This window comes from Sminthopsis crassicaudata, chromosome 2, assembly GCF_048593235.1.
Source record: "Sminthopsis crassicaudata isolate SCR6 chromosome 2, ASM4859323v1, whole genome shotgun sequence".
Lineage (NCBI taxonomy): Eukaryota > Metazoa > Chordata > Mammalia > Dasyuromorphia > Dasyuridae > Sminthopsis > Sminthopsis crassicaudata.
In genome coordinates, this window is record NC_133618.1 from 502,813,985 (window position 1) to 502,838,752 (window position 24,768).

A 24,768-nucleotide genomic window follows, 5' to 3' on the forward strand; every position below is an offset into this window, starting at 1 on the left:
TACAAAAGTAAATGGATAGCTAGTTGTGGTAGGCCAGTCAATCCTAAAAAGGATAGCTTTAGTTAAGTTTGTACCCAATACCCATCTTTAACTATTTTTACTCTAAAATCATGTTGGAGAAGGGGTAGAGGTAAGCTTCATGAAGACTGCACCAAAGAGACCACACTTTCAAAGTCCATATCCTAGTCCATAGAACACTGACTGTGTTCTAACTTTTAACAGAAAGTAAAAGGTTCAGGGATGACTGGTTGGTTGACCTTGACCACTATCAATGAGAAGTTATAACTTCTGGCCATTAGCCCTTCTAATTATATTAATTAAGAGGAATACTAACAAATAAAGATATTATGGCTATTTCTACATTATTTCCTCATCAATGTTACCTATTTCATTACTATACAAACATCTTCTGAAAGAACACATTATGTGAAAATATACTTCATTACAAAATCCAAACCTTTCCATGGCAATAATTAGTTCAAAGTTTTATTGATAAAGGATTATTAAGGTTAACGCTTTACTGGATTACTTTCTACTATGTTCTTATCTACTTGACACAGCAAAGAAAATATTTCACTAGAGAAAAGAGAAGATTCTTTAATCCACTAATTCTTACTTGTCTCAAGAGAAAAGAGGACTTCAATGGTATCTGTCTTTAGTATTTGACACAAATATTCTATAGTCTACACTCAAAATAGCTAAACTTTTATCTTCCTGATTCTAATATTAGAAGTAAAATGTAGAAGAAGAATTTGGAATTTTTAGTGTCAATGCATAACTATACTAGTAGATAATACTTATTCCATTCCCTCAACATTGTTGCCCTCTGAATTTTAGCTTCCAGTTTCGTTACTTAAATTGCAAGCAAGGGAACAATAGAAACTTTTAAGTTCCTTGAAATAGATATCTAATCTTTTTAATACACATCTAACCTTAAATTTTAGTCCAATTTGAGCTAAGGACTTCCCCACCCTCCTCCACTTTTAAACAAAGTATTTGACAGATTATTTTTAGAGCACATGAAATAAAAACACAACATAGTCTATACACCTTTATACTTTACACATTTTACAACTCTTATAATAAACTGCTTCCACCTTGCCTTCAAAAGTGTTCATAAAGCAGAACATTGTAAAAAAAATGTAAAGGCAATGATATTCTTTAGTAAAGGGTATTTGCATGAAAACTGGACCTTTATTAAATTGGTTCAAGGTATTTATTGCCATAAGTGATCATCTATTTTTTGTGGAACTAGCAGCTGGTAATTAATTATAACACTACATTGCATAGAAGTTGTAATAGCAGTTAAAAAAATAAAAGGAACTCTGCATTAAAGTCCCTAACAATTAAAACAAAGGAAGCAACAGATAATGAGCAGAATTTCCTCCTCTTGGAATGTTTTCTACAAACTATTCAGGAGAAAATTACAAGACAGACAAGAAAATTACAGGAAAGAAGTGCACATTTAAGACTAAGAATTTGTGCATGCTAACTAAACAAGTGAATAGGTATGGCCACTTAAATAAGGAGGTTAGGATGAAGTACTTTGCTCACTGGCAACAAAGAGGCAAATTAGAATATACTGTGATCCTCTAAAACTCTAGATGGTAAGTAGTCTATTTTCTTCATTATATGACTGGTTATCTCCATTGGTTAGGTCATGGAGGCAAAGAGATCATGAGCATGGTTTTGATTCTCTCCTCCTCCCTAGCTAGTTTTGATCTGTTTCATGTCTGCCAACTGTGTTGCCTTTGGTCTTAAGGGGAATCACTGACAAAAATGTTGAGAATCAGTATAACTGTCACTACTACTGATTAAGCTAAAAATATAGTTTTATACCCAAGGATTAGCACATTACGTACCTAATACCTTCAAATAGTGCATATTACTTGATGATAATCAAATACCTTTCTCAGGAGCATTTTTAGTTATAAATTAAAGTCAACTATTATCTGCACTATGGAAGGAAAGTAAACTTTGGCAAGAATATGGTAGAAAAAAAGGAAAATATGTTGTTTCTTAATTAGTATGAGGAAGTTGGCTCCAAATACTATTGTGGGGGTTGTGGATAACAAATAGCCAGGCAAAAGTTTAGTGAATGGATGGAAACTCTTCTATGAGGAAGGGGGGGAAGGGATCCAGGATTCTTTCAGGCTAGCTAGGTAGGACCACAGGAAAAGTTCTAAGGGCATATGAATCTGAAAAATGCTTAGCATAATCCACTAATCAATTCTAAAGCATTTATTAAGCACCTAGCAGGTTCCAGACCCAATTAAGTGTAGGATTTACAATGAAATAAACCAAATAGTCATTGCTCCCAGGTAGTTTACATTCTATGGGGTAGAACAGAAGGGACAACAAACAGCGATAAATAAATATAAAATATTTACAAGGAAAAAAAAAAGTAATTTTGAGAAGGTACTAGTAGCTAGCAAAGATCAGAAAAGCCCTCACATATTAATATTGAAATGAACTAGGCAGTCTTAGGGGTAGAAGTGAGAGGAGGAGTACATTATAGGTATATAGTGCCTTATATGAGGAACAGCAAGTAGTTCAGTTTAAAATGTAGACTATGTAAAAAGAGAGTATTGTGTGATAAGCCTGGAAAAGTAAACTGGTATTAGTCTGTGAAGGTTTTAAATGCCAAATTGAAAAATGTGTATTTTATACTATATTTTATTCCACTTATCCAATCAATTGCCAAATCTTGTCATGTTTACCTTTAAAAGATTTCTCATATCCAGTGTCTCCTCCCTAATTACAAAGTCATCACATTAGTTCAGGCCTTCATTACAGTTTACCTCATCAGAGATGTCAAATATGTAGTCCAGGCTAAATGTGACCCACAAAACTCCCACATGTGGCCCGAACAGAGATTAAAATATAATTGGGAGATATTTGAAAATTAAATAATAATACAATCAAAATAAATAAAGTTACACTTTAAAATTTGGTCAATATGCACTGTTCAAGGATCCTTATGTGTAGTTTGGTGGCCCCCAATTCTATTTGAATTTACCATCACTGATGTAGATTATTTGGTCCACCTAATTCCATTCTCTCACCAATCCAATGCATCCTACACACTCATGACAAAATAATTTTCCTTAAGGGCAGACCTTATATCATGTGACTCCGTTACTCAGCCAACTCCCGAGGCTTCTTATTTCCTTTAGGATAAAACATAAACTTTTCCATATTTTTTTAAAAGTTCTATACAACCTAGATACCATCATCATAATGCAATTTCTTTCTTAATTCCTTTTTATATTTTTGAATACTTGTTTTGCTTTGTCAGATAGTATGATTGTAACTCCTGCTTTTTAAAATTTATTTACCTAATGTGTAGTAATTTTTTCCCCATTTTGTTTTACTTTGTATATTTCTTTAAAAAAAAATGTATCTCTTTATAATAGAATATTACTGTTCTATTATATGAAATGACCAGCAGGATGATTTCAGAAAAGCCTAGAAAGACATATACAAACTGATGCTGAGTGAAGTGAACAAACAATAGAATATTGTACACAGTAAGAACAAGATTAAGTGGTGATCAACTGTGTTGGACTTGAGTCTTATGGATAAATGCAGTATTCAAGATAATTCCAATCCACTTGGGATGGAAAATGTGATCCACATCCAGAGAGAAATATATGGAGACTAATTATGAATTCAAGCACAGTATATTTACTCTTTTGTTTGTGTCTTTCTTATTTTTTTCCCCTCTTTGGTTTAATTTTTCTTGTACAACATGATAAATATGGAAATATATTTAAAAGAATTGCATACATTTAACCTATATCGGATGATTACTTGCTATCTTGGGGAAAAGCTCAGAGGTAAGAAAAAAGAGAGAGAAAAATTTAAAACACAAAAGTCTTACAAAAACAGATATTGAAAACTACATGTATTTGGAGAATTAAAATGCTACTGAAAATTTTAAATAAAATAAAATCTATTTCTTATAAGCAACAGGTCATAGTTTGGTTTTTTTAAGCAATGTGTCACCTTTTCATTTTAATGGATTGTTCAATTCATTCACATTTAAAATTATGATAGTTAAGTTTATATTTTCTTCCACCACCACTAAAAAAGAAAAAAATTCACTTATAGACAGTGTTGTCAGATTCTATCCATAATGCCTCTTCTCTATCTCTTCACTTCTTGTGTGCATTTAGAAAGAAATCTCTTACTGATCTCTCAGTTGTCACTCTGTTACTGTCCTTGGCTATTCCCTTTATTCACTGCTCCTGCAATTCTGTTGTTCAGAGCATTAGAGAAGCAAATAAGTTCCAATTCTGATATTCTTTTAAAAAACATTTTAAGTATTAATTTATTATTTAATATCCATCTTTTTCTGTACAGGGAAGCTCAGTTTTGTGGGACAGATCACCCTGGGCTGCATCCTGAGCTCCTCTGCTCTTTGGAACACATTATTCCATTCCTTTCTATGTTTTCTAGTAGGTACAGAATAGTCTTGTATTACCAATTTCCTTTCCTTTGTAGTCAAAGGCCTTTTTCCTGATCACTTGTAGAACTTGTTTCTAAACTGAAATATGAAATTTAACTACTATATATTTTTTAAAAATTTATTTATTGCTTTATGAATTTTTATTGATTCACTGCTTTATGAATCATGATGGAAGAGAAAAATTAGAGTAAAAGGGAAAAACTATGGGAGAGTTAAAAAAAAATAGAAAAAAGAAGAGAACATAGCAAATGTTGATTTACAATCAGTCTCCTTAGGTCTTTTTCTGGACAGATGGCATTTTCTGTCCAAAGTTTATTGAGATTGCTTTAGATCACTGAACCACTGAGAAGAACCAAATCTTTCATAGTTGATCATTGCACATTCTTGCTGTTATTGTGTATCTGGTTCTGCTTGTTTCAGCATCAGTTCATATAGATCTTTCGAGAACTTTCTATAAATAAGCTTGTTCATCATTTTTTATAGAACAATAATATTCCATTTTCTTCATATACCACAACTTGTTCAGTCATTCCTCAATCACCATGTGTCTTGAAGTTTGCAGCCCTGAGACTATTTTTTTTTTTCCTGAAGGTGATCTGTGAATTCTTTCAATTGAAAAAAATATTTCATTTTCTATGGTCAGAAGCTCTGGGCAGCAATTTTTTATTAATTCCTTCATTTTTTTGTGCTGTCATGTTCTGGGAGATCCAATGATTCTTGAATCATCTCTACACATCCTGTCTTTTGAGATCAATTTTTTGCTTAAAAAGTAAGGATATTTTCTTTTAATATTATCAGTTTTTGCTTCTCCTAGACTGTCCTTCACTTCTGTGTATTTGGATTCCCAATATACTTTTTTCCTTTCTGATTCTTTGGCAAGACTTGCCAAGACAGATTTCAGTTTTTCTATTCTGCTTATTTTTGCTGTGCAGATGGGTCAAATATATGGTTCCTTTTTTTTTTTTCCCCCTGAGGCTGGGGTTAAGTGACTTGCCCAGGGTCACACAGCTAGGAAGAGTTAAGTGTCTGAGACCACATTTGAACTCGGGTCCTCCTGAATTCAGGGCTGGTGCTCTATCCACTGCGCCACCTAGCTGCCCCCCAAATATATGGTTCTTACAATTTTCATTTCTCTTTTAAACCACTCAGGAAGAGTGTGTGCTGTGGTTCCATGTTTTCCTTAAATTCCAAAGGTTCCTCCATCTCACTAAAACTTGGATTATTTTCCTTTGTTTTGAAGTATTATTCATAGGTGACTGAACTCACTTGATTTGGAGGTCCTATTTTCTTCTGTTATTTAATAGTTTCCCCATTGATTTTTCTGTTTATGTTCAAGATTTTTGAGTTTTCTTCTTTCTGAGCTTTTGGCAATTTCTGGCTTTCCCTCAAACCTCTTATTTTCTACTATTGTTGGAGGCTTCTCTGCCTCAAGTGATTTCTGGGTAGATAAAATTGATCCCAGATGGTTGTTGAGTACTTTGCTTCAGGCTTTGTGGAATGTTTCATAGTCCTCCCCCTCCAATGTCCTCTCCTATATTCCTCTGCTCCTTGGTTCTCTGGACCAGTACCAACTGTTCAGAGCTGTCATCCCAGCATCAACAGTTTGGGGCTATGCATAGCACTGTTGCTATGGGGGAGATGATGATGAGAGATGCCTGACCATTATAGTCCCTAATAGGTTTTTGCTCCTGAAGGGCTCCTTTTATTATGGAGCAAACTTCCACAGCCTAGAGCCAGGGTGACTCCAGCACTGGAAGAGGGAAGGGTGCACAATGAGATGCGGGGTTTTTTAAGAGCTCATATGGTGGTATTTGGCTCTATGATGGGTGCTAAATAAGTGCAGGGTGACTGAATGTCAACTTATTGTTTCTAACTTTCTTTTGGATTTTGGATACCCTAAATTATAAAAACAATTGACATCAATTTATCTTTGATGCATAAATTCTGTTTTGGAGAAGTCTGAAAAGTCTAGGGGATCTGATAAAATATTTAATTCTCCATCTTATTGCTCATGTGATCCAGAAATCTACAATCTATTTAAAATTTATTTTTCCAGCCTCACTTGACATTATAACCCCTCCATCATTGCAATTCATTCTGTATTGCTCTATAATTCAACTCAACCTTCCTTCTTTCTGTTTTTCATACACAATACTACAATTCCATCTCCATGTCTTTGTTCTAACTATCTCCCATGTCTAGAACAGTTTCCAAAAAGTCCCTCTTTTCCTTTAAGATGCTTCTCAGGTACCCTCAAAACTACCTTCTATTTAATTACTTTATAGTTGTGTACATATTGATTAATTTTATACTTATTTTATATATACACATTTATATGCACTTATTATCTTCCCCTTTCCTCAATGGAATGTAAGCTCACTGAGGGTATGGATTGTTTCACCCTCTATTGCAGAATACCCACTGGCTAAAACAGAATTTGGTACATAATCAGTACTTAATAAATACTTGCTCATTAACTGACTTAGTACCTTGCAGAGCAATTTGCAATTAGTAGGTCAACTATATAGAAAAGATAATTGAACCTATGCGAGTGGATGAGTTCACTAAGACAACAGTTATAGAAAGGTATAAAGTAGCACAGGTAGGTACCCTAGAGGTATTTAGTAGGTAAAAGTAATTACCTTAGTAGGTAAAAGTTTTTTTGAAAGGCACTGATGTTTAGCCGCATGGGCCTGCCCTCTGTGGCACTCATAGGTAGCCCCACCTTGTTCTGTCCAGTCAGAACTCCAGAGGTTAAATTTCCCCTATAAATCTGTCCATGGCTCATGTCACCTTTCTGAATCACTCCTCCATGCCACAGGCGTCTCTCCTCTCACCCCGCCATGCTTTGTAGTATCTTTCTTCTTATAGGCAACTAAATCTTTCAAGATGTTCAATATCTTTTTGCTATTTAGCCTGCCAGGGCTAAAAAGGGTATATTCCAACCTTCCCTTTCTCCTGGTTGTTTGGGAGTTCTGCCAGGGAACTTGTCTTTCCATCATTAATTATTACATCCCCATTCATGTGCTCTCCAAACTCTATTTCATATTTACCACTCTAGTACCTACTGCATCTCTTCTTTTTGTCTGTAACCTCTTCTACTAAATAAACCCACCTTTGGCCAAAGGGAATGGCCACTGTGAATTCTTTGATCGTGCAGTGACCCCACATTTGGTAACCAGGAATTGTTCTCCTGTATCAAATCATTATCACTATCTCTCCCTAAAACTCAGAGAGGAGAGACTATCCAGGAAGAGAAGGCAGTTAGCAGTGTCCAATGCTACTAAAAAGTCAAGAAGAAAACTGATTTAAGAAAAGGCCATTGTATCTGGCATTATTAAAGAGATCACTGGCTATTTTGGAGACATCTTTATACTTAGTAACTATGAAATAAACATTATCAGAGATCAGAATCTCTCTCTAAGTGCCACAGAACCCTGGGTCAGAAAGACCTGAGTTCAAATCGAAACTCAGATACAGGTTGTATGACTCTTGTAAAATCACTAAATCTGTCTGCCTCATTTTTCACAACTATAACATGAGGATTATAGTAATACCAACTTCCCAGGATTGCTATGAGGATCGGATGAGATAATAATTGTAAAGTGCTTAATATATATAATGCCTGGTACATGGTAAGGACTACATAAATGCTAGTTATTACTACAAGAATTCATTAAAAACCTAAAGTAGCAAAGCCTTCAAAGTCTCTCATATTTCTTAAAAAAGAAATAAAAAACAAAACTTACCTTTTGGAACACCTGATAATTGGACTTAGACCATATGTCAAGCTGAAAAAAAAATTTAAAAATATTAATATCTATTATACTATTTGATGCTATAATCCACTGTGTTCATGGCTTGAAAAATCAGAAATACAAATGATCAAGTCATTTAAATAGAGAATGAGATGATTTAACTCAACAGAAAAAAACAAAACAAAACCCACTCAACAGGAATGGAAGGAACTTGAATTCTAGACTTGTCTTTTGCCACTAAACTACTATGAAATGTTGGACAAGTAGCTTCTTAGGCCTTCCCCATGAAACTAGATATTTAAAATACCTTCTAGCTCTAGACTTTATAATTCTATGAAATACCCTTATTATCCATAATGAAAATTTAGGTTTTGTTTTTTTAAAGAGAGCAATTTGGACCTGAACTATCCTTTAGCCTGGTATTACAATCATTTTTTCTTTCAATGAAGAAATGACTTGGCTATCCAACTCATTTTATATATGAGAAAACTGAAGTAACTGTTAGTAAGTCAAAAAGGATTTAAAAGCCAAACACAGTGCTAAGTGCCAGTTTATTTCCTTGAGGAGCTTATATTCTAAAGAAGAAGACAATACATAAAAGTTAAAAAGGGGTTAGGGAGAATATACTCTACCTAGAGGCATGTTGACTCTGGGGTAGAGGGTATATCTGGTGTGTGAATTCCAGGGTTGATATTATTTTGATGAAGAAGGCATGACAGAATAGCCCAGAGGTGAGCAGCTTGATAGGAAATGAAGAGATGGCTGGACTAACTGTGCTCCTTAAATGGAGAAGGGAAGTCATTTAGGACTCCTAAGTACTAATTTAGAATTTTTCTACTGGCCCATAATGCTACACAAAATACTTTACTAACCTAATTTTAACCAAAGATTTTGGATTTCCTGTGCTCACATGACAAATAAATATCCTATCACTGTCTCAAGTAAAAGAGTTTGGGACAAATTAAATAAGAAAGAAAAATTACAACAACATAGTTTTAGGATGCTCATGGATGCTACAGATTAAAAGAGGAAGCCAGCAACGTGTCCCTCAGGTACTAAAAATCTCCTTTAATATGAGTTCATGATTAGAGTAAATTGAAACACCTATTCAATATGCCTCTTGGAACTTGTTGGGGTTGACCAGTGCTCAAAATGAGATGGGAATCATGGATGCTTACACTGAAGTTGTGCACATGTGAGGGCAGTATGCAGGTGGGGAAAACCATTTAGAACACACAAAGCAGAAAAGATGTTTTTAAAAGAGACTTTTGGCACTCCCTCAAATTACTCCTTAGTTTTCACATCAGTGAAATGAATGGGCTGGATGAGATCATTTCCAAGGACCAGTTAAAGTCTAAAATTTTTAAAATTTAATATTACAGTTCTTTAGTTGTAAGTCTTTTAGTTTTAAGTCTTTTAAAGACTTTTAAGTCTTTTAGTTTTAGTCTTAACTTTTATGAAGAAAAGTGAGATTTGGGGAAAGAGAAACAGTTTGCTGCTCCAAATGTAAAAAACATTCTACTGTCTATTTTACCATTCTGGATACTCCAATAATGAAAGTATTCTTACAGATTCAGAAAAATTACCTTCTTTAAAAAAAGACTTACTGTATAGCAAAATTCCATATACTAGCTGTTTCTTGATGAGGGTCCCAATAGGGAATGAAATGACCATATTCTACTTTCTGCCTTTTCTTCCCTACTTTCCATCCTCAAATCTGAGGTCTAAGGTGGACTTGATAATCAGGTCAAGGTCAGGGAACTAATTCAAATAAGTGTGGACCTGAATGGCTGCTAAGCTAATCATACATGCAGGCAAAGCACATTGGTAATTTGATATATGCCTATACAGCTACTTCTTCAAAACTCATCTACTCCATTGGTCTGCTCCAGTGCTTGAAATTCTTTCCATTAAAACCATTCCTTGGGTTAAGGCATTATGCGTCTAGAGGATCTCTGATAACATAAGTGAATTAGGTATAGGGAGGATGAAGCAAGATGGGAACAAGGTATTCTAAGCTATTAGCATTCACTAAAACTAAAACACTACCATGAGTTAGTTTATTAGCTTATCTAGCTGTTTTTACAGAAATGGATCCTGAGAGAAAGGATTAAATTTGACTCATTTCTAGAACGTGGTACATTCATTACAGTAACACACTAGTGGAATACAATTTTGAGGATCCTCAGGTATCTAGAAGAAGGGAACTGAAAAGAGAATGGAATGTGCGGGAGTGGGAGCACCTGGGATGACAGAGAGAGTAAAAATACTTAAATATTTTGCCAGGGGAAGGCTCAGATCTCTTTTGAAAGAAACAAGCAGGTTGACAGAATTTCACTGTTAGCATAATTGACAACTTGTGTATTTCCTGTGTAGGTGAATCTTTAGGTAACATGCACAAAATGTAATTTCTATGTTATCCCTACATTATTAATTCCACTAAAGCATACAACCATTTATGTGGAAGCCATATACCAGGGATCCAATAGCCTAGTTGGGGGACTATAGCATATAAAAATTATTCAAGGATTGCAGGATGAATAAGAATAATTTATTGCATCTTTAAGTAAAATCATCAGGGAAAAAAAAAAAGACAATGAGATACCCAGGTTTTAAAACTAAATTTTTGAAAAAAGTAATGTATGTCCTAAACTACCTTTTCATTTTAAGCCCATGGCCTTTTCTGGCTAAAATTCTCTTTTATTTGCCTTTCTCTGCTTTGTCAACAATGCACAAAGGGATAAGACACAAAAGATAGTCAAGAGAAAAAGGGAATATAAGCACCACATGCAAAATGCAATTTTTAATATGAAAAGGAAGTATTAATTCTACATCTAAGAACTTAGAAACTGACTTAATTAAAATAATACCCACTAGAAAGAAATATTCATAGACATAATTTAGAAGTGGTCTTCCCAGTCTAAATGAAAACTTATAAAACTAACCATAGATCTTCAGTAGTAGGCCAGTATTCCCCAGTAGAGGTTAAAATATTCTATTCAATACCCAATGGACTGCCAAAGATATTTGGGGAGGAAGATAGTCTATTTATTTGGTGCACATTGGTTAGAATGGGATCCAGTGACAATTGGTTTTCTCTTTTACAATAAATGCAAATGAGTGATTTACATTGGATTTTCTGCTAATTGTCAAAGACAGACATCTAAATGAGGGTCTGGAGTCAATATCCTTCCTTTTGTGAAGACAAGGAAGATTTCTGAAAATTCATTTCAGATATTTTGTGCTGGTACCATTGAATAATTTATTAGCTTGAGCTTCTCAGCTACAAGGGCAAGGCGACCAATTTTTTTGCTGGTTCCAAAATTCATAAATAAACATTCTCGGATGTTGTAAGCTGCAAATTTTTAGTTTACTGAATGAGAACACTCTGAACTACAATTCTTGGAAAAAGAAAGTAAAGTGCTCCTACGTATATCATCCAGGGGCATTAGGAAGACTTCAAAACGGAGAGCCCCTAGTTTTTATTTTTCTTCCTTCTTGATCTGATTTTTTTCTCATGTAACTGGATGGCTGTGTGAATATGTGTACACATATTGGATCTGGCACGTATTTCAGCATATTTGGCATGCACTGGACTGCCTGCCGGGTGGGGGAAGGGATGGAGGGAAGAAGGGGAAAATTTTTGGCAGGAGATCATGTAGGGGTCAGTGTTGGAAAAACAACCCATGCATATGCTTTGTGAATAAAAAGCTTCAATAATAATAATAATAAATCACCCAGAGACCATCTAACAGAATTGTATACCATCTATGTTTCTCTCTCTTGGGAAAAAGTCTCCTTAGACATCCAGACTGGGCAATCCTTGGAATTGTATCTAGAAGAAACCCTGGTTTTGGATGCTGTTATGTGACACTTAAGTAACTTAGAGACTTTAGGCATATAATTTTTCTGGGCCTCAGTTTTTTTTTTTTTTTTTATCTGTAATATCAGAATAAACAAATAAAAAAGCAAAAAAAAAAAAAAAAATGGAGAGCCCAACATTATGGGCACTGATAGCTAAATCTGTAATCTGGACTCTTGGGAATGGAATTGTACATTGTACTATGTAGCAAAGGAAATTTTAGGAGTATGAATGGACTATTTTTAAACTAAACACAAATTCCAAAAATCATAAATTATTTTTAAAAAAATCTGTTTTTATCGTATAAATCAAAATCCCAAAGTACCTTTCAATTCACATAGAAAATCCCATAGGAGGAACTAAAAAACCAAAACAAAGCAAAACAATCCTCCAAAAAGACGCCCAAGATTCATTCAATGGGTATGTTGTCTCAAAAGGGAGAAATCAAGATGCTGTGGAATTTTAGAAAAAGAGATGCCATCAAGTGTTCTAATGTCCCAGGGAACTTGCCACCTAGAACAGCCTAGAATAGCATCCCTTAAGACTTTTCAAGTCTCTCTGTTTGCTCTGCAGTTGTGCTGTCTTGTATGTATTGTCTTCCTCAGTTTCTTTTTGTCTACTCAGCATTTAGCATAATGCCTGGCACAGAGTAAGCACCAAATAACTACTTTTCAAATCAATTATTCATTAACTCACTAAATTTCCTAATCTGAAGTGCCTACTTTGAGGGGATTCTCTACTGTACTGCAAGTCAAGGATTTGAGGCTGAAAGGAACCTTTGAGATCATCTAGCTCAACCCCTTCATCTTAGATATAAAGAAACGCAGACCCAAGAGATTATTAGGTAACTTTAGATTAGGTAACACATTAAAAAAAAAAAAAAAAAAAAAAAAAAAAAAAAAAAAAAAGAGCCATATCTTGGCTCCATATCCAGCTCCCTGGATTCCAAATCCACTGCTTTTTCTAAAATATTTGACAATGTTGATGTGTATAAGTTTCACATATATCACTGCTGAAATTTGGGGCAATTTTCAAAAGTTCATCACAAGTAGATCTTCATAAGAAACTTATTATTCCCAAAGATATTTCATCTTCCAAAGTTATATTTAGCATATTTAAAAAGTCAACAAGTGATAAAAGCTCGGATTTGTTGCAGGGCTAAAAACAACAATGGTAGTCAATTTTTTCAAGCTTTAGTGTGACTTAAGTTTCCAAAATAAGAAACTCATATTCAGGCATCTTTATGCTTGTCTAACCTCCTCCAGGAAAATAAAAAAGGTGGCAGTAATAGTACTAAAGAATGAATTGTTACAGGTCTATTATTCTTCAACTTTTCACTTTCAATGAAGACACACATTTGTAACAACAAAACAAAATAAAAAATAAAAAAAACAAAAACAAACAAAGATGCTGAAAGCACAATTTCAGGGCATTCTCTGAATGTGAATTAAATTGGGATTTTTCCCTTCTCTCATTCCCCCTTTCCATTCACCTCCTTCACCTATCCATCCCCCACCCATTCCCCATCTGTAGGTAACAAGAAGCCATTTTCTGAAGGTCGTCAGAATGATTTCAAAGGCGATAACAAATCCAAATGTTCCCTGCATCTAATATCAAACAGGGCTAGTGCCAACACTTATTAGGGAAGTCAGATTCAAGCCTTCCCCCTCCCCCTTGACCCAAACACATACACATCCAACTTTGAAGTGGAAAGAATGCAAGGATCAGAAATTACCCTGGAGACAATTCTAGCAGGCTTTGAAGCTTTCCTTTGATAGTACCATTTCTTTTCCTCGCTTACACTAGGAGGCTAAAAGCTGCTTTTTTAATTTTTTTAAAAATTTTTTTATTGATATGGGGTAATTAATGAAGCTATAGCGTTAACATAACCCAAATCCCCTAATAAGATAAATTCAACTGAGATACTTATGTTTCTTTAGTTTTATATCTAACTGCTGCAAAATTAGGACTCTGGCCAGATATTCAGCTTAAGCACCCAAGATAAAATATGCCATGTCATGGCTCTCTCATTGTTCTTATGATTACAGAAAAGTAGTGGGTCAGCACATCACCAAAAATCCTTGTGCATTTTTGTTTTGATGATTAGAATTAGGCTACTTATGCTTGCTTATAAAGAATTTTCAATGGAAAAAGAAAGAAGCTTTATTTTTATTATTTTTGCAAAATAATAGCTTTGGTGGTTACAGTACTCTAGGATTCTTCTGAAGAATGTATACATTAGATCTGGAAAACAGGGATGGTGCCTGCTCATCATATTAGCAAAAGAGCTAATTAAAATGTATTAGTATCTGATAGATGTGACAGATTAGGAATAAACTCAATTGCAAAAAAGTATATGGCTATACATATATGACTATAAATATAATCCTTGGCTAGCTGATATAAGGGAATTACCAGGATGGAAGGGACGATTTGGAGATTATAATAAGTAATAAAAATAATAGGCAAAATAGGTTATAAAAGAACAGATATTCTAAAAAAGAGAATATGAGAGGAAAGTGAGATGTTACAATTATGGACATTTACTTTCCATTATGTAAAGGGTTACAATGTGGAAGAAAGAGACCTTGTTCTGCTTGGTCCTGCAAGAAATCAAGGGGAAGAAGTTGTAGAAAGTACAGAAATGCACATTTCAGCTTGAAAAAAGGAAACAAAGTTAGAATTGTCCAAAGTGGAATGGGATGCTTCTGGAGGTAGTAAGCTCCTCATCACTGGAGGTCTTTAACTGAAAACTGGATGAACATTTGTCATATTATAGAGAAATTTCCTGTTCAGTTATAAGCTAGACTAGATATCTTCTGTGGTTCTTTCCAGATAAAGATTCTGTGATATTGTTGGGGTTTGCAATAATGGCAACTATTAAAATAGTACCTGAATAATCAGTCAGTCAAAAAACAAACATATCTTTTTTAGACATCAAATTGATTGTGCAAGAAACAATTTGTTCAGTAGATAGTCCATCTACCAAACACCTCCAGATAATACCTTTAACCTCAAACAGCTCCTTCAAAATGCTGCCTTATCATTTAGAATGTGCCAGATCCTTCAATACATGAATTCACTTGAACATGTAAATTTATAAATATACGTGTGTGAAATCTCAAAATAGATCATTAATAATGTCTGCTTGAATTTTATTTTTATCCACAGCTTAAACCTGGTGACTCTATAAAGTGCTTGGAAAGGGAAGAAACTAAACAAGTCAGCTACAATTAGATCTTGGGCAGACTGGCCACTTGAGAGCAGAGTCTCCATCATATTTGGCTAATGCAACTTTAAAATAATGTACTAATTCAGGTCTGTCTGTTTTGCTATTTCTAGGTTTGAGTCCTGGTTATCATTTAGGCTCATAGATGTGGTTGACATCGATTTATGTAAGAAGAAGACAGAAGCCAGATTTAGTACCACAAAGTAGCACATTTGTGACTCAGTACAGTTAGACCTCTGGTTTTCAGAATGTTAAAATATAAACCCATTTTCCAGTCCTCCTTCTAGAGGTCTTTTTAAAATAATATTTTAGTTGAGATCTTTTTGTTTTTATACATTATCACTTTCAAGCCTATCCCTCTTCTTTCCCATCCTCAAAGAGCCATCCTTTGAAGAAGAAAAAAGGAGAGGGGAAAAAAACAGTTTGGACTTTTGCAAAGGTCATGAATACATACACCAAATCTGCTGGGACATGCAATGTCTCCCTCCCACAGCACTCACTTCTACATTTTCCTGTCTTCTTTGAGGTCAAGGTTGATCATTAAATTATATATTCAATTTCTTGTAGTTGTTGCTAGTTCTAATCATTGTGTATATTGTTTTCTTGGCTCTGCTACAATCATGATCAGTCAATCTAAGTCTTTCTGTACTTCTCTGTATTTTTCATATTTATCATTTCTTATGGCACCACATTTTATTCAGCCATTCCTTAAATGAAAAGCATTTTTTTTTTTCTATTTCTTTGCAACTACAAAAAGTGCTGCTTTCAACATGCTGGTATATATATTAGATTTTCCTGTCTTTGATAATCTCAGGGTATATGTCTAGCAGTGTGACTTCTGAGAAAAAAGGTATGGCCATCTTAAGTCACTTTCTTGGCAAAATTCCCAATTCTATAACTCTCAGTATGATGAGAATTGTGACAAATTACTTTTTATTCATAGTAGATATGAAGCTTTTGTGGTTTATTTACCTACAACTCTTCATAGGTAAAATGTGGGCTAAATGATATGGACTAAACATTTAGTGTTTTATGAACATTTCTCTCTAATTTCTACTTTGTCACCTTTCTATTTTCTTCTATGAGTCTCATTTTTGATAAAGAACTACTTTAGGAGAGGTAAGTAAATATAATACAAAAGCCTCTGAAATTCAGAATCCTGGCTCCACTGTTTATTAACTGTATGACCATACTAGCTGAGGAGATTAACCTCTATGGGCCTCAGTTTCATTATCTGTAAAATAAAGCTCATAACATGCATACTGACTATCTGACAAGGTTTCTGTGGAGATTAAATGACAATGATTAAGAAAAGTTTAATAAACTGTAAAATGCTAAATAAAAGTATCATATAATCATTTTGGCTTTGTTTATCCTTAAGCTTATTTTTAAACGACTATTTTTAAAATGCTTAAAGGACAATAGTACATCTTCTTGATACACAAAACTTTTTCTGCCAAAAAAATAATCCTTTGTGTTTTTGACATTCATTTCCTCTTCTTTATGTTATTTTGTTTTTTAAAAACTAGATACTTTAAACAGCTTCACTAGATCTGCTACTGGTAAAATAAATGTATTAGGAATTGATTTTATCTGTACTTTGATGCTATAACTGTACCTATACAATGAAACTTACCATATAATTATATCATTTATCAATTGTTTCTATGTAAATAGATGTACTATGGGATTTATAACTAGAAAGAATCTTAAATAGCTTTTTTTTCTGATTGTTCCCAACCTGTTGGATAAGAAAAGAAGTTACCAAGTTACTGTAGAAAATCCAAGTATCTATAAACACACAAAAAACTGCCATTTAGGTCTTTAGATACAACAAAATAAAAGTATTTTATACTGAACAACATATATTCTGTATCCTGAATAAACTAATTATAGATTTTACTTAATATAATTTTCAAATGAATGCTTTTGTGATAAATAAAATATAAACATTTAAAAGCATTTCTGAATTCAAAGTAGCTTTTTATCAGCATAAAATCTCTCAATCAACAAGAATTATAATTATCAGGGTCCATGGATTTTTATTTTTTGGGGGGAGGGTGTTAAAATGAGTCTTTATACCCAAAAGGGTTAATAAATACTGGCCTGGTTTAATCAGAGGGTTTAGGTGATTTGTCCAACTAAGCAGCAGAGTTTATCTTCAAACTCAGGTCTTTCTCTCTTGAAATCATCTGACTTCTGACACTTTATCCTCACTAACTTCTAAGTTGGTCAGCTGCTTCTAAAGTACCCCAAAAGCACTCATGAATAATTTGCTCTCTTTGGGAGCTCTGAGCCCCTCACTATTTCCTAAGTTTGGCTTGTCTAGACAACCCATTGCCATTACCTATTACCTTGAAATTATACATACTGCTAGTTTAGTTCATTTCCATATTGCTATTTAACTTTCCATGTGCTAATTTCTTGTCTCTCCAACTAGACCATAACCTTTATAAGGATACAGACTGTGTCTCACACTAGTTTTGGCTTTGCAGAAATGGTAGCTTGAGACACAGACACAGACACACAGACATATACACATACACAAAATGGAATTTACCCCGCTACATTTGTAATTCCTTTAGAACTCAACTAGTCTACAAGACACACACAAGTAAAGTCTTTTCCATGGCAATACCTGGAACAAAACCAACATGACACCACTTAATCAATCAATAGTATGAAAGTTTCCAAAATTCAAAGATTGCTACCCTTAAAAACACTGAAAAGAACATGAGGGTAAATTAAAAGGAAGGAGTTCACAAAATATCTTGAGCAATGATAGAATCCTGGAAATAAGTTGCTATATATACATACACACACATACACATGCATATACACAAATAATATACATATATAATGTATGTGTGTGTGTGTGTGTGTGTGTGTGTATATATATATATATAAAAATATATGTTTATACATACGTGTCCTTACCTTATATGCTCATTTCTGCATTATGATATACCTATCACTTCTTTTTGAAAACTATTCTACCCTCATTATAATATGGCCTTTGGGTGCTGAGTGCTTGGCTTGCTATAATGAACTTATTACTTTAATGGGAATCATTATAAGAGGAAGAAGCTTATAAAGCTCATGAGAGAGAGGGAGCTGGCTGGTGTCTGAAAGTGACCAGCACAAGCTGGGCTAATATCTCAAAAGGGGGGCCAAAAGGGGGGCCCATTTCACTCCGAAAAACAATTAGTGTAAGGCTCACCTTCTGATATATTCTACTGAACCATTTGGAGGTAGATTTGGTAAAAAGAAATTAGAGATCAAGATGGATGAACTTTCATATACAATCCACTCCGAAATAAGTTCTCTTTCTTAAATAGCAGATTTTCAGTGTGTGCTATTATTACAGATATGCAACATCCTCAGGGCTTCTTGGAAGTTTCAAAGAATAAAGATCTTCAAATTGTGCTTAAAACTAACCCCCAATTTCCTTATGATACCGGCAAAAGCAAAAGGCTGAACCATAGGCTATTAATGTGCAGCCAGGCTAAGGAAAAAAAATCTGTTTCCTCAGAAGACATGTTTAATGAGGCAACTGGGGTCTAAGGTGATAAATTAGAAATTCAACTAAGGGCAGGGTTTAAAGAAAAGCAGAAGCTTGAGGATGAAAAACCCATGCAGAGGGTGTAAAATGTAAAATCATACACTTTACAAAAAGATCAGCACTGACTGCTCATCATTTCATCTGAGGATCCACTACATTTTCCTGAGTTGAACAAAAAAATTATTTGTGTGTGAGTGTATAAAAATCGCCCCCTAAAAATCCCCAAAACATAACACCGTACCTTTCCATCTTCTGTATATACATTTTCATTATATCCTTTTACAATTGTTCGATCAATGAAGAGGCTCCTCATGACCACAATGACTTTCAGCACCTTTCCTAAAGTTACCTATCAAAAATGGATAAAAACAAGAGAAAATTTAAAGTGGGATTAAACAAATAATAAGACCATTACCACCACCACCAACATCACCATCAATATGATCACCATCTCACATTTATAAAGTGCAACGGTTGTCTCAGTTAATCACAGACTTCAGCATGTCTCTTTTAGAAAATAAGATAAGTTAATGCTCTATCCATCCACTTAATATTTGACAGTCATACTAAGGGATGTTTTATGAGATAATTCCAGTTGTCTTTCTTAACATTGGCCCAAAAAGCTCAGGGATAGCAGCAAATTTCTATAGTAATTGCTTCTGGATCAATCATTCTAGTTCAGCCAAACACATTTTGAGCCTATTTATATTTTCAGCATGCATAACCTTTCAAGAGAAGGAGTCTCATATGTTTACTACCCACTGTGTAAAGTAATTCTTTCTTTCATCTGACTTAAAATTACTTTATTCAAGCATCAAGGGAAGGCTTGAGAATTCTGGGGCTCCAAGGTGTAGTGAGCAGGTCTGTGTTCCCTTTGGCCAGCCTGTCCAGATTATAATGGCTGCCAGTAGAGAGAGGTGGGCATATATGCATACTCAGGGGCACATAGGAAGCACAAGGTAGAGAATATGTCATAGACTTTGTAGATGAACTATTCATTTATAAAAAAAGGGTCAGAATAGATATGCGATTTCTAATAATAAATCCAAAGGTAAAATGGAAACAACTGATTTTTATGATCATTACAAGATTGTATCCTGAGAAATGCCCATAATGCTTTTCACATTTTCAGTTGTACTACAAGGTTGTGAATAAAAAAGAGGCCCAAGGAAAAAGAAATGAAGTTATGAGTTCCAGAGAAAAAATAAATGGATATTTGCTGGAAGAGAGAAAATGAAAAATATAAAATCAACTTCCAGTATTCAAGTGAGGTGCATAATTTGTCCTTGTATCAACTTTTCAATAATCTTCCCAGTGAACCATTTATTATTCCCATTTCATGAATGAGACAATTGAGGCAAAATAAATATCAAAGAAAAAAATACAATGAAGTGGCAGAGCCCTACTGTTATATTACTCTTCTATGTAGTTCTCAAACCGTTAAATAGACTTTTTTAATGCAGCATAAAAAACAGTGTTTAATTGGAGGAAAATAAGAAGTATTATGAGTATGTTCTGGCTAGGTGAAGACAACAGCTTAAAATACAGCTCATTCACCTCTAGTTTCCATACTAAAGGCAGGCAGTTAGCATAGTGAATATAGCACTGGCTGGAGAGGCCTAGAAGAGAGTTCAAACCCAGCTTCACACACTTTCTAGCTGTATGATCTTAGCAAATCATTTAACTTCTGCCTGCTTCACTAATTCTCTCATCTAAGATGGGAATGACAATAGTACCTACCTTGAAAGGGGTTTTAGAGGATAAAATCAGGAAAAAATTATTTTTGAAAAATGCTTGCAAGAATGAAGGTAGCCTGATCTAAAGCTATATTATATAGCAGCAGTCACCAAAACCATTTGGTATTGGCTAAGAAATAGACCGGTCGATCAGTGGAACAGATTAGATACAAAGGACAAAAAAGGGTACATCTATAGCAATCTAGTCTTTGACAAACCCAAAGATACCAACATTAGGGATAAAAATTCATTATTTGGAAAAAACTGTTGGGAAAACTGGAAATTAGTATGGCAGAAATTAGATATGGATCCACACTTAACACCATATACCAAGATAAGATCAAAGTGGGTCCATGATTTAGGCATAAAGAATGAGATAATAAATAGATTAGAGGAACAGAGAATAGTCTACCTATCAGACCTGTGGAGGAGGAAGGAATTTATGACCAGAGGAGAACTAGAGATCATTATTGATCACAAAATAGAAGATTTTGATTACATGAAACTAAAAAGTTTCTGTACAAACAATACTAATGCAAACAAGATTAGAAGGGAAGTAACAAATTGGGAAAATATTTTTAAAGTTAAAGGTTCTGATAAAGGTCTCATTTCCAAAATATATAGAGAACTGACCCTAATTTATAAGAAATCAAACCATTCTCCAATTGATAAATGGTCAAAGGATATGAACAGACAAATCTCAGATGATGAAATTGAAACTATATCCACTCACATGAAAGAGTGTTCCAAATCACTATTGATCAGAGAAATGCAAATCAAGACAACTCTGAGATACCACTACACACCTGTCAGATTGGCTAAGATGACAGGAACAAATAATGATGAATGTTGGAGGGGATGTGGGAAAACTGGGACACTGATGCATTGTTGGTGGAGTTGTGAAAGAATCCAACCATTCTGGAGAGCAATTTGGAACTATGCCCAAAAAGTTATCAAACTGTGCATACCTTTGATCCAGCATTGCTGCTATTGGGCTTATATCCCAAAGAAATACTAAAGAGGGGAAAGGGACCTGTATGTGCCAAAATGTTTGTGGCAGCTCTTTTTGTTGTAGCTAGAAACTGGAAGTTGAATGGATGTCCATCAGTTGGAGAATGGTTGGGTAAATTATGGTATATGAAGGTTATGGAATATTATTGCTCTGTAAGAAATGACCAGCAGGAGGAATACAGAGAGGCTTGGAAAGACTTACATCAACTCATGCTGAGTGAAATGAATAGAACCAGAAGATCGCTGTACACTTCATTGTTGTATGAAGACATACTCTGATTGAAGTGGAAATCTTCAACATAAAGAAGATCCAACTCACTTCCAGTTGATCAATGATGGACAGAAACAACTACACCCAGAGAAGGAACACTGGGAAGCGAATGTAAATTGTTAGCACTACTGTCTATCTACCCAGGTTACTTATACCTTCGGAATCCAATTCTTACTGTGCAACAAGAAAATGGTATTTACACACATATATTGTATCTAGGTTTTATTGTAACACATGTAAAATGTATGGATTGCCTGTCATGGGGGGAGGGAGTGGAGGGAGGGGGGGATAATTTGGAAAAATGAATACAAGGGATATTATAAAAAAAATTATTCATGCATATATACTGTGAAAAAAAATTCTAAAAAAAAAAAAAAAAAAAAAAAGAATGAAGGTAGCCTAACTGTATCAAACCTAAAACTATAGTATAAAACAGCAAAACCATTTGGTATTGGCTAAGAAATAGAGTAGCTGATCAGTGGAACAGGTCAGATTCACAGGACAACATAGTCAATGACTATAGTAATCTAGTGTTTGACAAACCCAAAGACCCAGCTTTTGGAATAAGAATTCACTATTTGACAAAAACTGCTGGGAAAATTGAAAATTAGTATGGCAGAAACTAGGCATTGAGCTACACCTAACACTGTATACCAAGAAAAGATCGAAATAGGTTTATTATCTAGACATAAAGAATGATATTATAAACAAATTAGAAGAACATAGGATAGTTTACCTCTCAGATCTGTGGAGAAGGAAGGAATTTGTGATCAAAGAAGAACTAGAGGTCATTGTTGTATACAAAATAGATAATTTTGATTATATTAAGTTAAAAAGTTTTTGCACAAACAAAACTAATGCAGACAAGATTAGAAGGGAAGCAATAAACTGGGGAAAAATTTTACATTCAAGGATTCTGATAAAGGCCTTATTTCTAAAATATCTAGAGAATTAACTCAAATTTTTAGAAATTCAAGCCACTCTCCAATTGATAAATGGCCAAAGGCTATGAACAGATAATTTTCAGATGAAGAAACTATTTCTAGTCATATGAAAAGATGCTCTAAATCACTACTGGTCAGAGAAATGAAAATTAAGACAACTCTGAGGTACCACTACCCGGTCAAATTGGCTAAGAGGATAAGAAAAAATAATGACAAATGTTGGAGGGGCTGTGTGAAAATTGGGACACTGATACATTGTTGGTGGAGTTGTGAACGGATCCAACCATTCTGGAGAGCAATAACTGTGCATACTGTTTAATCCAGTAGTGTCTCTACTAGATCTGTATCCCAAAGAGATCATAAAGGAGGGAAGGGACCCACTATATGCAAAAATATTTGTGGTAGCCCTTTTTGTAGGGGTAAAGAACTGGAAACTGATGCTCATCAGCTGGGGAATGGCTGAATTAAGTTATGATATATGAATTTATGGAATATTATTATTCTATAAGAAATGATCAGCAGGATGGTTTCAGAGAAACCTGGAGAGACTTGAATGAGCTGATGTTAAGTGAAGTGAGCAGAACTAGGAGATCATTGTGCATGGCAACAACAAGATTATATGATGATCAATTCTGATGAAAGTGACTCTTTTCAAGAATGAGACGACTGAGGCCAGTTCTAATGATCTTGTGATGAAGAGAGGCATCTACACCCAGAGAGGGGACTGTGAGGACTGAGTGTGGATTACAACATGGCATTCTTACTCTTTTTGCTGTTGTTTGCTTGCATTTTGTTTTCTTTCTTTCTCATTTTTTCCCTTTTTAATCTGATATTTCGTGATAATTGTGGAATATGTATAGAAGAATTGCACATGTTTAACATATATTGGATTACTTGCCATCTAGGAGAAGGGAAGGAATGGAAAAAACAAGGTTTTGCAAGGGTCAATGTTGAAAAATTATCCATGTATATATTTTGAAAATAAAAAGGTTTAATAAAATAAAATAAAAATTCAAGCTTTAAAGTACTAAATAAGTATTACCTATTGTTACTATAACTCTCTTGTGGATACTCTGTCTTGGACCCTCTTATATTCTCTTTATATACTATTTTATTTGGTGATCTCATCAGATCCCATAGTAGTAATTATCATCTTTATATTGGTGATTCTCAAATTTACTTATGTAATTCAAACCTCTTAGGTGACCTCCAGACTTGCATGAGATGGATGTCCCATACACATCTTAAACTCAATGTGATCAAAACTGAACTCATTCTCTTTTCCCCCATACAATTTCCCTTCCTAACTTACCTTTTACATTTGAGGGTCCTGCTCACTGTCACTCAGGCTTAGGTGTCACCTTCTGCTCCTCATTATCTCTCACTCCTGGGTGTAATCAGTTGTCAAGAGCTGTCTCCTTTGTCTTCCTTACACCCCTTGGTGTCATCCTGACACAGGTCCTCATCATCTCACCCCAGCATGGTCACCCTGCCCCAACTCTCTCCCCACTCCAGTCCATCTTCTCAGCACTCCCAAAAGTACAGTTCAAATCATGTCATCGTCATCCCAAGTCCCTATTCCACAAATACCAGTGGTTCTCTACCGCCTTCAGGATCAAATAAAAAAATACCCTCTGAAGCTTCTCCCTCCACTTGTCCAGCCTTCTTACAGCATAAATCCCTCCTTTCCCCCACTTCTGAACATACCCCAGGGAAGCCAGTGACATGGGCCTTCTTAATGTTCTGCAAAGAAGACCCTCCACAGGGCTCTGCCCTGGCTGTTTCCCATGCCTGGCCCATGTTCTCTCTCCTTATCTTTGCCTACTGACTTCCTTAGCTTCAAGTCCCAACTATAAGAAGCCTTTCCAATCCTTTTTAATTCCAGTGCTTTCTCTCTGTTGACTATTCTCTATACACCTGTAAG

General features: G+C 34.7%; 1 protein-coding gene across 2 annotated transcripts in view; it reads right to left on the reverse strand.

The window, feature by feature from the left end:
* MED27 (mediator complex subunit 27) overlaps window positions 1-24,768 on the reverse strand; it is a 303,253-nt gene that overhangs the window by 62,892 nt on the left and 215,593 nt on the right. For both annotated transcript variants that reach the window (XR_012486892.1, XM_074293936.1), the window contains exons 5-6: window positions 19,124-19,231; window positions 8,221-8,262 (exon numbers count right to left, since the gene is read on the reverse strand). Coding sequence is in view for 1 of the 2 variants with exons in the window: in XM_074293936.1 (XP_074150037.1) it covers window positions 8,221-8,262; window positions 19,124-19,231 (150 nt within the window). In the remaining variant the exon portion in view is untranslated. The remainder of the gene's footprint in view (window positions 1-8,220; window positions 8,263-19,123; window positions 19,232-24,768) is intronic.